General features: G+C 30.3%; 1 protein-coding gene across 5 annotated transcripts in view; it reads left to right on the top strand.

The window, feature by feature from the left end:
- The window catches only part of dnc (phosphodiesterase dunce), a 141904-nt gene that overhangs the window by 97212 nt on the left and 31005 nt on the right, over nt 1-13687 (top strand). For all 5 annotated transcript variants that reach the window (XM_035863442.2, XM_085658082.1, XM_035863439.2 and 2 more), the window contains 3 exons: nt 1750-1851; nt 2151-2215; nt 2726-2838. In XM_035863442.2, the coding sequence (XP_035719335.2) occupies nt 1750-1851; nt 2151-2215; nt 2726-2838 (280 nt within the window). The remainder of the gene's footprint in view (nt 1-1749; nt 1852-2150; nt 2216-2725; nt 2839-13687) is intronic.

Genomic DNA, 13687 nt, shown 5'->3' with positions numbered 1-13687 from the left:
TATTCATGACCGAGAAGGGAAATTAACTGGAAAAATCGTGTTTTCAGGTCTGATGTTTTCAATGCATTATACGGACGACGATTAGCCTGACTTGTTTAGAATAATAACGCGATCTATTCGACTCCACTGCTCCCCTTTAAGGTGCCAATCTGTTATGCTGATGTTTAAATTTAACTCGAACTTTCTGCGTTTCATTTTAAGCATACAAAACATATATTTTCGCTATTCTAAATACATACGTTAAATTTATGAATGAAATTTGAATTTTACGCTAATAGAAGATAGCCACGCGTTTCTCGTCAACAATTTCAATTTATAATCCCGAAACGTTTATTTCAACAATCTTTCGAAACGAAATAGATGGTACGTATACAGACACATTAACATTAACACACACACACACACACATATATATATATATGTTTCTTCTTTTTAAACGATATTTTGCGTTTTGATTCGACAGAATTGAATTGATGTTTCGAATTGAAAAATCTCGTCCATAATGGGGAAGAGAGTTGTGAAATTCAACGTGTACATCGTTGTTAAATTCTCGTCGTTAAATTCATGAAATGAAAAAGTCACAAAGGGAAGTAATGTCCATTAGATAATTAAATGTTTTACCTCAAACAAAAAAATCTATACAACTACGTTGGATTTTCTCTGATGGTCATTAGAATAAAAGCTATCGAGAAGTTGATCGAGAGGTGCAAATTAAAAAAAAAAAATGAAAAAAAAAAGGAAAAAGAATAGAAAGAGAGAGGAAAAGAGAGAGAAAGAGAGAAAAAAAGAGAGAGAGAAAGAGAAACGATAATGAAAATAGTTAAATTTAAATCTAGAAGAACATAAATGGATACGATTGTCTTTGTCGTGTCGTTGATATGTAACATTGAAGGATTTAATTTTATTCGAAATGTTATAAACGTAAAAGAGAGAAATCAATGTGATGTAAGTACATTGAATTACTATGAAACATTCCGAGGATCTCTTTTAAACGCTTTGGCGGGAATAGCTTTGAGCTATATCGAGAAAAGAAGATACTTATAGTCATCATGATCGTTCCTCCTCTCGACCATAGATGCCGACACTTATGCCTCCGTATAATCGCTCTCTTGTTGAATTGATATATATATATATATATATATGTGTGTGTGTGTGTGTGCCTTCAAAGTGTACAACAAAACGTTTTTTTATTTTTAAATATGTTGAAATGTAAAATGATGTGACGCAATTCGACAGATCGATCGTTTATTATTATAAAAAAAAAAAAAAAAAAAAAAAAGACATTCAGTAACAATGACATCATGCAAATCTCCTTGTCGCGATTTTTAAATCGACTGCGATATATGAATGAAAGAAATGGAAGAATGCAAAAAAAAGAAAAAAGTAAAAAAGAAAAAAAAACAGATGAAAGAACGTGTATAGAAAAGGAGAAGTACTCGCTGACGCACGTTTGCATCCCATAAAACGTAATTCTTTTGTTACGATAATAAAAAAAAAAAAATAATAATAATAATAATAATAAGAATAATAATAATAAGAATAATAATAATAATAAAAAAGACGGGCGAGGTCACGCTTGCATGTGTTCCATTCGTAGATTTGTATCCCCTTTTCGAAAAGGATGTAGATAGACAGTTTTTCGATGATCGACGATCACGCTCTCAAGCGATACGTTGTCATTCGAGACATAGATATGTATGTAATTCTTTTAACGATTAAGAGAATGAGAATTTCTTTTTCATTTTACAGTCATGGAGAGGATCTCATCGTTACGCCGTTCGCGCAGATACTCGCTTCTCTTCGTGCGGTTCGGAACAATTTCTTGTCGCTCACGAATGTCCCGACCAACAAGTGAGTATACCCTTTTTTGTTTTTTTTTTTTTTGTGTTTATGTTCCTTTTTTTTCTTTTTTTTTTGTTTTGTTTTCATCCATCGAAAATTGATGCATTTATCGATACGTTTTCTTAACGAGATAGAAATTAAAAAAAAAAAAAAAAAAAAAAAAGAAAACGTTCGAAAAAAAGAGAGATGAAAAATGAAAGAGTATGAAAGTGCATCGAGGAAGGATGGTAATGAAGTATAAAAAAGAAAAGAAAAAAAAAAAAATTTTTCAAAAAAGAAGAAAAATAAAAAAAAATTATTTTTTATAGATCACGAAGGAGTAGCGGGGCGCAGGGTAGCAGTACGCCACAGCCACGGATCCTGGCACCCGGAGGTAAATATCGATTTATATATTTTACAACGTCTATTCGAGAAACAAGAAAAACGAGATAGAACTTCTTGTTTCTTGTTTTGAAAGAGAAATACCTTTGAGAATATTTTCGAATGATTGGTTGTACGATAATCCAAAAATACATTTTACGATTTACATAAACAAATCGTTGTTTAATTTATTCTAAATATGAATAATATTTACTAAGAGAATTAGAGAAAGATAGATTAACAGAAGATCATGAAATTTTCTTTGCATTACGTTTCTAACGTTCGCCTTAAGCAATTTTTGCATCCTCCGATATTTAAGTTTATTATCAGGATTTATACATTTAAGTCGGACGTATTGTACGTATTAAGATCAAACGTACATACATACATACATATATATGTACAATGCGTGCTCTGAATCGAAAAATATCGAATAATATTCTTTTGTAAATTCGACCATTTTTTATTTAACAATGAAACGTACGAACTTTATTATTTCGTTTTTTCTATTTGAACTTTTTAGAGGAGCCCTACATAAAACTTGCCGTGGAAACGATGGAAGAATTGGATTGGTGTTTGGACCAGCTGGAAACTATTCAGACTCATCGGTCCGTGTCCGATATGGCCTCCCTTAAGGTACGTACACGTTCTAAGCTTTTAAGGATTACTTTCCTCTTTTAAACAACATTTACAAATACGTATAGAAATATATATATATACGTATATACGTGTTTTTATATATATATACGTATATACGTGTTCTTGTACATATATTACATATATATATTGAAAAATTCTAATAAAAAGTTTGAAAAGATAGTCAATTTCTTTAATAAATGAAGGATAATCGTTTATCAAGGACATTGTAAGAATATTCATGAAAAATGATGAAATTACTCGTACGAGTTTCACATTCGAACGACGAGTTCGCATATATATATATAAACCCGATTATATGTAAATGCTCATAAATATATTACCTAATCATCAAAATCGTAGCCATTTTCAAACGCAAGAAGATTGTTGAAGTATTATATCCGACGGTACACTTCCTTTACTTTCTTTAATTATCTATTATATTTTTATTTTTCTTTCTAATCAATTTTTATCATTTTAGAAAAAAATTTCCTTTATCCACATATTGCCTATACTTAGACGAGGATTACAAATTTTACATCATAATGTTTTATGATAAACTACTTTGTACGTCGGGATATTTCAATAGAATTTCTTGAGGATCCTACCATCAACTATAAACTCGAGAGAAAATCTCTAAATTATCCTGGGAAAACAATAGTTAATTTTCTTGTCCTCCAACGTGTAATAATTTCCGGATAATCCCTTAACGAACTTGTAACGGCGGAAGGGGAACAAAAGTGAGAGCTTTTGTCATAATGACACGATATGATAAAATGTCCAAAGTATGCAAGATAAATAGTGAAATATTTTTTAATTATATATTGTTATGATAAATACTTTTCTGTATTTTTTCTTAATTCCCCAATGATATTGTATGATACTTGTTGAAAGGAAAACTTTTTACATTATTTAAAGGAAAAAGTTCAAATGACTTGGTAGTTTAGTAGAAATGAAAAATTTTTAATTTCATCTTTCCAATTCTCTATCTCTTTCTCTCTCTCTCTCTCTCTCTCTCTCTCTCTCTCTCTCTCTCTCTCTCTCTCTCTCTCTCTCTATCTATCTCTCTCTCTCACACTCACTCTATTTCAGTAAGACTCAACCGATAAAGATTTTAATTTAAATTCAACCAAGAAGGTCCCGTTAAATAAGCAAAAAGATAAGAGTTATGTATCAAGTATCATAAATATAAATCAATATATAATTAAATGATCTCGTTCGAAAAAAAGAAGAGAAGTTTCAAGTTGCTTATTACGTTTGATCGTCTTAATTTGATCGCGAACATGAAAGAATCTCTCGTTCTACTTTTTTAAAAGTTTTGCTTCTTTCTTTCTTATTCTCTCTCTCTTTTTTTTCTCTCTTTCTCTCTCTCTCTCGCTTTCTATCTCATTCTCTCTCAATTTCTTGAAAAGATGCATTTTTCTTTGTTTATCTATCGCTTTCATCAAAATATTGAATGTTCTTACCTTGCCACAAAGTTGTTTACAAAAAGAGAAGAAAGAGTTACGTTGATACGGAAATAAGCCGTCCCTCGTTTATGTTGCCATTTTCCTTTGACATTTCCACCCACGTTCGTTGTCGAGTACATCATTAAAAGATTGGGAAAGGAGTAGGGGGAAAAAAAAAATAAGAGGTAAAGGATATTTTCTTTTTTTTCTTTTTTTTTTTCTTTTTTTTTTTTTTTTGCAATTTATTTTCAACGTATTAGCGAACAGTAAATGTGCCTGATCATTATAATTAGCACATACAAGTATTTGCGTTCTATTGTCTCTTTGAGAAACGTTCGTCGATATTATTATATTTTTTATTATGCGCATATGCAAGTCGATAACTCAATTTACGCAAATCATCCGGTACAAGAAGAAAGCAGATTCGATTCCATTTAAAGCGCGGCACCTTTTTTGATCACGTTTTCATCATTGTGCATATTCGGATGATATTATAAAAATGTTTACGCACGAGACAGTTTAATTACGTCACGTAACACCAACGGACTTTCCTATATGCACGAGACTAACGTCATTGAACGATCGAGAGACCGAGTCACGTTCGTCGAATCGTTTTTGAAAGGAAAAATATATGTATTTATATATGTACGCGTAGGTAGTTGGTAATGCGATTAGAAAGGCGAAAAGTTCGATTATTCTGTAACAATCGGCTTTGTTAAGCCGATCTTCTATGTATTTATTTAAATTGGATTCTATACTTTTACTTTCTTCTAATGTATATTTTAAATATTAATTAAATAAAGTCCAACGTATTTCGTCGTATATATATATATATATATATATATATATATATATATTTTTGTTTTGTTTTCACGATAGTTAATTAAATGTATTTGATATCGTTAATACTTACGACACTTATTTCATCACGTAAAATATCATTTGAATTTCAAACGACGTTACGTTTATATCGATAACAAGATATGCGTCTTATATTCATCATCGTAGACATGTGATTCATTGTATTTTTTATTCGTTCTCACGACATTTTCATCGAAATCGTCAAAGTGAGTCAATCGAATCAATTTATTTCCATTTATTCGTTCGTCTTTCTTTTTTTCAGATCGAAACATCACGGTCATAATAATCTTAATTTCATACATATTATCGTAGTACTTTCGTTCGAGCGCGCAGATCTTACGTACTAATCAGTTTGTTAAACCATATCATCGATCGCACAAAGGTTATTATAAATAATCATTCAGATGATAATTTTTTGATAGAATACTTGATAGAATATTTTTCTCCTTTTTTGTAAGATAATATTTTTATCCGTTTAAAGAAAATTGTAGAAAAGTTCAAATTAGGTCATGTTGATATATAAGCATACATTAAATCAACTCGAGTTTTGAGATATATACATAGCAAAATATATACATATGTGTGTGTATATATATATATATATTTATATGTAATGTGTGTGTGTACTCGGTAACAATTGAATAGAATAATTGTGTTTGAATTAAATTGAATAGGATGATTCAGGTTAGATATTCAAAGCAATTCGACAAAAATGTACATTTTACAAATCTGACGTTGACTTATTATCGTGCAAGAAAAATTGGTTGTAAAATTTTAGTTGGAACGTTCTCGTATTTTTTTTTTTTTCAGAAAGATTTCCAAATTAGTCATCCCTTGTTTTCTTTTCTTTTCTTTTTCTTTTTTTTTTTTTTTTTTTTTTTTATTAGATTTTTTTTCACGAGCGAGAAAGAAGATAAATACATTCGCGGTCAAATAAGAAGAGATTCTTTTTCCTCTTTTTTTTTCTTTTCGATGTCGCTTTATCTACCGCCGAATTTTTACTTCTTGATGATAAATAGATCAACAAATATTATGTGACTCGTTCGTACGAGAGGCCTTCTTTTTGTCTTTCTCTTTATTTGTTGAGGTCGCTAGTAACGCACTCCCTTGACCTGACTACGTGATAGGAGCATCGAAATAGGCTGGATTCGATGATACACATATTCTTTGGTTTCTGTTTTTTTTTTGTTTCCTTTTTTTTACGATAGAAAACGAGATATATTGGTACCATTCGCTCGTTCGTTTCTCGTGTATATAATAGATAAAGGAGGCCATCGTGGTTTCGAGAATTCGCCAAGTTCCTTGCTAATTTTCCACGAATTTCGCGTGTCCGTTTCGCAAAAAAAGCGGGCGGCAATAAATTAGACAAAAACCAAAGCGGAAAAAAAAGAAAGAGAGAGAGAGAGAGAGAGAGAAAGAGAGAGAGAGAGAGAATGAGAATTAGAATTCGATATTTACAAAAATGAACAAGTATTATCGAATTCTTTGTTATTATTGCAATAAGTCATCTTATCACAATTATTCTAATTTTATAAAAAAAAAAGAAAAAAAACATCGATACAAACATCTTTTTATAATTCATCTATTTCTTCTTTCCCCCCACCCTCTCTCTCTCTCTTTTTTATTCCGAATTTTCATCTTTCTTTTCTCCATCGTCGTCTATTTTAATTTTATTTTCTTTCCGAGACTCTTCACGAAGTTATCTTTCGTTAATTTCCACTTCCGATATATTTTCTTTCCTTTTACGTAGTATGAAGCATCGATGAAACTTTTTTTTTTTTTTTTTGAAGAACGAGGTATATATACCACCTTAATATAATAACCAGCCATCTCTTGATACAGTTTTGTCGTTGACAATTGTACTCGAAAATACATAACGGTGTTGTTGTTCTATATTATATTTCTCATCGTTCGTGGGAAAATTGTTTATCTTATCTAATACACAAACCGTCTTCTCAAGTTTATTTGATAAATAATCACGTTCTCTCGTGTCTCGTTATTATCAGATAGCAAAAAATTTTCTTTCGATCAATATTACGATCTAAGGGAAAGATCTTTAAGATTTTTTTAATATTATTAAAAATTATACGACGATATTTTCATATTCATAAATATGACTTTTTTTTCTTTCTCTTGTTTCCTCCCCCCCCTCTTTTTTTTCTATTTTCTTAATTATTCTAATTCTCGAAAGAAGAACAACTGTAATATGAAGAGCAAGCATTTCCCAATTTGCGATGATAAAAAATAATAATAACGTAGATAACAGATAATAATAGGTACTTTTTTTCTTCTTTTTTTTTTTTCCTTTTAAGCTTACGCGGAAATTTTTCCTATCGAGATGAAATCAATGAGTACGTCAATCTAACGTCTATGCAAATATGGGAAGCCCAGCATTTGAGGGAAATAGCATGAAAGCTCTCCATCTCTTTCTCTCTCTCTCTCTCTCTCTATCTCTCTCTCTCTCTTTCACTCTCTCTCTCTTTCTGTTTCGTATTCATATATATGGATATACATATATGTATATACTTGGATGCATTCTTTCGTTATAACACACGATTACATCGTCGCGTTTACGAGAGAGTTACGCCACTGAGTAATGGCAGTTCTATAGAAAATTGGGAACATCAACACGAAAATTGTCAGATGCTACGCGTAAGCAGAGAACGATCAGGTATGAACAAAAGAATATTTAAAAAATCGCGAACAATAGTACAGTCGGGGTTTATAACGTTTGCAAAAAAAAAAAAAAAAAAAAAAAAACAAGATGAAAAATATTCTAAAGGCGAATATGATGATATTTTCACGTGTGTTTTATTATGATTTTTTTGCTTTATCTATTTGTTAAATCGGACGGATTTTTAATGTAAAGAAAACTTTATTATATATCTATGCCATAGAAAAATAAATATTACAAATCGTACGTTGCTAGGAAACGTGCATTATATATATATATATATAATTATATTGTCGTCTTGCATACATGTAATTATATAGGTAATAGTATTATATTCAATTTTAATTGAATAATCGTAGTCGTGATATTAAATTTTATTTTGCTTTGTGCTTGCTACATTTATAAATTATAATGTATGAGAGAACTCAGTAATTGGACTAACTGGAAATAGTTTTCATTTTGCTACTTATAGATATTAGTCGAAGCAATAATTTTGATCGATTTATATACCAATTTGAAGGCGCAGCTGCAACGTGCTTAGAGATATTCATTGCCGCTTTGTTTATGTACATGTACGAGTTTGTTTACATAAATCTGTAACGCTGAAGCGTACATACGATATATGTTTTCCTTCTTGCGAAATGTGTATTTGCGATTCCAGCGAGAGACTCTAATGTACGTAGTAGTATAATCATAAAATTTTTGGAAACACGATTGTTTGTTCGTACAAAATTTGAATTCGTATTTCTACTGACGATATGATGAAAGATCGACGTGCTTAAATCGGTTCTGCTTTCTAACATTTGACTTTTAGTTTTATTATTTTTTTTTTTTTTATTTATTTTACTTTTTATTTATTTATTTTTTCCCCAAAACGAACTCGAAACGAAATTCCTTATAAGTTACATATAAAGATCCAATTTTTCTTATTTTCCTTATTTTCATTTTTATTTTACTTTATTTTATTTTATATTATTTTATTTCATTTTGTTTTAGTTCCTTTTTATCGAAAAATATATATTCTCGAAAGTTGTTGGTGCATGATTTATATAAAAAATAAAAATCAAAGAAAAAAAGAGCTCGAATGATATAAAGAATATACGTTCAAAAACAGATTTGTTAGACGATCTAGAAATGTGCGATCGTAAGCGAACGTAATTCTCGCACGACCAACCCCCAATTACCGATCATCGGCAATTTGCTAGAGGTTGATTCGCACGTATCGATCGTTTCCAATTATCATTGAAGAGCCTATAATTACTTGTTCCGTTTAGTTACTCGCAATCGAACGAATAAACGAAACAGTTGATATAACTGTCAATATTAATCATTTATTCTTAACCACGTCGTCGAATAGTAGTAATCCATGGTCGACTAATTCAAATATTATTCCTTCCTGTAACTGTATCTTTGTTGTAGATTATTTTATTTTATTTTTTTTTCTTTCTATATTTATTTTTCATTTTCGCCGTGAGCGTTTACGCGAAAAGGAAAAAAGAGGAGAAGAAGACAAAAAAAATAAAAAAATAAAAAGAAAATAAAAAAACAAAAAAAGAAAAAAAAAAGAAAGTACTACGATAAATCGCAAAGAATCGCCCTTGTCGCGTTTCGGTCGTGTACAAAAAGAAAAATCGATACATCGAATTAATTGACCCACATTGACAGGAAGACCTCGCGAGTTCATCTCTAAATACTCTCTTATACGAATAAAATACATTCGTGCATGTAAATACATACATACATACGTACGTACATACATATATACATATATACATATATACATATATACATACATACATACATATATACATATATAGACACGGAGAGTCTCGACTGCAACGAAGGCCACGTTAATGTTGTCGACGCATCGTTTCTAATAATACAACTATCTGCGTTTCATGTTTGATTCTCTTCCCGATCATATCGAAGAAGGAAGAAAACTAAAGTCGCGATTCGAATAGATTTCTCGTGATTCGAATTGGAATGAAATTTTCTCGTAAACTTGTTGCTCACTAGAAGAGTACTAAACTTAAATTTGCAAGTTACTTAACATCGTACAGGTGCTCTCTCTCTCTCTCTCTCTCTCTTTCTCTCTCTCTCTCTCTCTTTCCTTCTTTCTCTCGACTTTCCGAGCCTTGATAAATGACGATCCTAAATAAGGGACGAAGGACAAAGACGTAGAATCCTGTTTCGAGTCACAGAACACGCATAGCTATAAAATTTCCCCCTAAGGTTCTCTTCTATAGTGACATCTCTTTTCGAAAATAATGGTACCCTGAGTAATAAAACGTATTCGTGCAATTAAACTTTATTTTCCTTTTATTGTACGTATTGCGTATTGGTCGTTTCTTCTCTCTCTCTCTCTCTCTCTCTCTCTCTCTCTCTCTCTCTCTCTCTCTCTCTCTCTCTCTCTCGGTGATTATTCACTGTTCTTATATTCTATCAAACGTAATAAATTTTTCATAATACACATCAGCGATCATGAATTCGTCATTTTCTTTGATACCTTTTAAGTAAAATTGATGTAAATAATGATATAGAAATGACGTGTAAATAATACTCTTCTCCGTATACATAAATGTATACATTCATTTACTTAGATATGCACATAAGTACAATATGTATATCAAGCATTAAAGAAAAGAATTTCGCGTTACATATTTTCTCTCGTCTCTTTTAAAAGAGAGAATGGATCCATTAGTACGATTGTCTTTTGAATATAAAATGGCAAATTGACATTATTACATATATATATATATATATATATATATATATATATATATATATATACGACGTAAAGTAAATATTGCCGGAAAGATTACAGACATGATATAGATATAAAACAAGTCGAGAGGCCCAAAGAGTCGTTGAGTATTCGTGAAATTTAAAGGAAAGAATTCGCGTCGGGGAATGTTTTGTCGTGGGAATTTTGTGCGTTACAGCAAAATAGTAAAACCAACGTGAATTTCAACGTAATTCATCATTGTTTCGTATTATTATCTCGCATTAAATTAATTTCAGTTACATCAACGTCATGTTAAAAGAACGTGAAATAGTTGTGATAGCGTTTAAATTTTCCTTTTGTAAGTTCAAAAGTTTATACAAACATCATGAACAAATATATATATATATATATATATATATATGCTCTTTTTATTTCTCTTGTAGATTTTTTTTCACGTTATTCGTGTACGATAACGAATAATCCTCTAATAAATCTATACTACGAGTAACATCACCGAAATAATTTTCCAACGCATTAAACGTTTTATCGTAATGCAAATATTTCGACGTCATTGAAGCGTTTTTAGATCAATGAATGTCTCTTATCACATGTTCTTCTCGTCTTTCTTTTTTAAAGAGCTCATCTAAATTAAAATAGTATTGTAAATAGATACACATTGTACATTACATTTCTATGAATACATATATATATATATATAAATCGAGATAGTAAAAGTGAACTTACGAGTGTACTATACATTTTTCGTAGAATCTCATCGTTCGTAAGATTTGCAATTCGAATTTTTATTCTCTTCTTTTTTACGGGCTACATTGAGACTTATCTTCGAAGAAATTTTTCTAACCGCAAAATATATTCTAAATAAAAATTAGATTATACTTTCTTTTTTCTTTCTTTTTTTTTTTTATTGAGGTAAAATTCGTTGGAAAATAATTAATAACCTCGTGTAGTTTGAACCGTAACTTGGCAATAAACGAAGATAATTGTTTTTTTTTTTTCTTTTATCGTAAAGATCAGGATTGATCATAGAAAGGAATATCATTTTAATTCGTTCTTCTATCGTGTTCTCATATTAATCTTATCGATAGAAAGTACATTGTTTGAACGTAAAAGCAATATTTGCGAAGTTATTCGAAGTCGATTATGTTTGTTGTCACAAATGATTTTTACAAAATTGAAAATGACCATTATTGAAGATGAGATTCTGTTATTCGTGGAATCCATTGAGAGTAGAAACGGAATGCTGTGATCTTCCGTAAGAGAATATCTGCCATTGAGGATGATTGATACTACGACGAATGTAGAATGTTATTTCCACTGATACTATTAATACTATTACTAGCAGTGCTATTACTACAAGTACTAATACTACTATTACTATCCTTAGCTTATTGCTTTTGACATATCAAACGAATACATATATATATACACAAAGGTATATTTGAAAGCATTGCATCAAGGAAAAAGGAAACTAACAAGAAGGTTCTCTTTCTCTCTCTCTCTCTCTCTTTGAAAACATATATTTTTCGTGATATACGTGAAAAATTTCAAAGTGGAATTTTACGAAAAATTCATTTTTCCTTTCTCGGGTATTTTTATTAAGAAAAACTTTTACGAAGGATAAAAGAAGGAATATGAATTTCTTCAAAATCTCTCGTTGTCGTTGGCAATCGAAAGAAATGCAAGACGAGTCTCGTGCATAGAGGATAAATGCGTTCTCTTTTAAAAATGGATGAAACGAAAACGAAAGGGGAATTGTAAGGAGCATTCGAGTAATATAATATTCGTGCATTTAGGAAAGACTATCGTGATCAGAGACACGTAGGCTTAACATATCTGAGCATACAACATATGTGTGTTATACATAGTTGTATATGTACTTACATATGTAACCTTTTTTTTTTTTTTTTTTTGATCACATCTGATCACTTTTGAAAGATCGCTCATGCATAAAATATTCATGAGTTTTATAACCTATTTATTATAATTATCCTCGCTTATTATTACACAGTCACGTCTGATCAACGATATAATGAAAATTTACGAAAATGAATAGACATGTGTCATATATTATCAAAGAAATAATTTACGATAATGATCATTGTCATAAAATAGTTATTATGTTAATTTTCGAAAAGCTCATTGTAACTGATAAGTTTTGTTTTGTTTTTCATTTTTTTTTTCTTTCTTTCTTTCTTTTTTTCGTTTTTCTCTTTTTGTCGTTCGAAAATACATCGCCGGATGCGATATATTCAAACGACGATATGACTAATCGATTTGGTTTGGATATTTTATTGTGTTCAACGTTTTATCGTTCATCGAAAAATATACGTATGATATAACAATGGATTTAATTATTATAAACCTTATAGATTTATAAAGAAGATTACGAACCTTAAATTTTCGTGTTTTTTGCATGTATATATATAGATAAATATACATATGTACGTACATATATCTATATGTAATAACTTTTATACGTTTATATTTTATCTCACAATATGTCGGGTGTCGCGGAAAGCTATTGGAATTTAAATCGAAATATGGTCGTCTCGCGCTATACGTCATAGAATGAATTTCCTCTGCGTGCGAATACGAAAATCGAAACTGATTATTTTCAACACATGATAGACATTTTATTCCTGTATTTTCTAGTTATTTATTTATTGTTTCTTTTTTCTCTCTTCTTTATTATTTTTTCTTTTATCATATTTTTTTTTTCTTTTTTTTTTTTTTCTTTTTCAACATCACGCTCTTTCCCAGTTTCCGGTCAAGCGACAGTAATCTCACAATGATATTGGTCTTTACATTGTATATTTCGCTATTTTTATCCTGGATTGTCCATGGCACGAGACACTTCCGACATTTTTCCATACTCCGTGCCTTCCGTTAGTTATTTTGTCGAGTATCTTTCCTATCGGCAAAGTACGCGTGCACTTCTTTTGATTGTTTCGTACTTGAAGTATTTCCCATTTCGTTATCGTTTCTTTAATGATCAATGGTGATCCAATATAAAAATTATTTTTTTTTCTTTTTCTCTTTTTCTTTTTCTTTTTTTTTTTTTTTTGGTCGAGCATTTAGTGTACTATATAAAACTCTCCATATGTCATCCTTCGTGCGTTC

This window comes from Vespa mandarinia, chromosome 7 (genome assembly GCF_050613455.1).
Source record: "Vespa mandarinia isolate Hongniang chromosome 7, ASM5061345v1, whole genome shotgun sequence".
Classification (NCBI taxonomy): Eukaryota; Metazoa; Arthropoda; class Insecta; order Hymenoptera; family Vespidae; genus Vespa; species Vespa mandarinia.
This window is presented reverse-complemented; position numbering and strand designations above follow the sequence as displayed.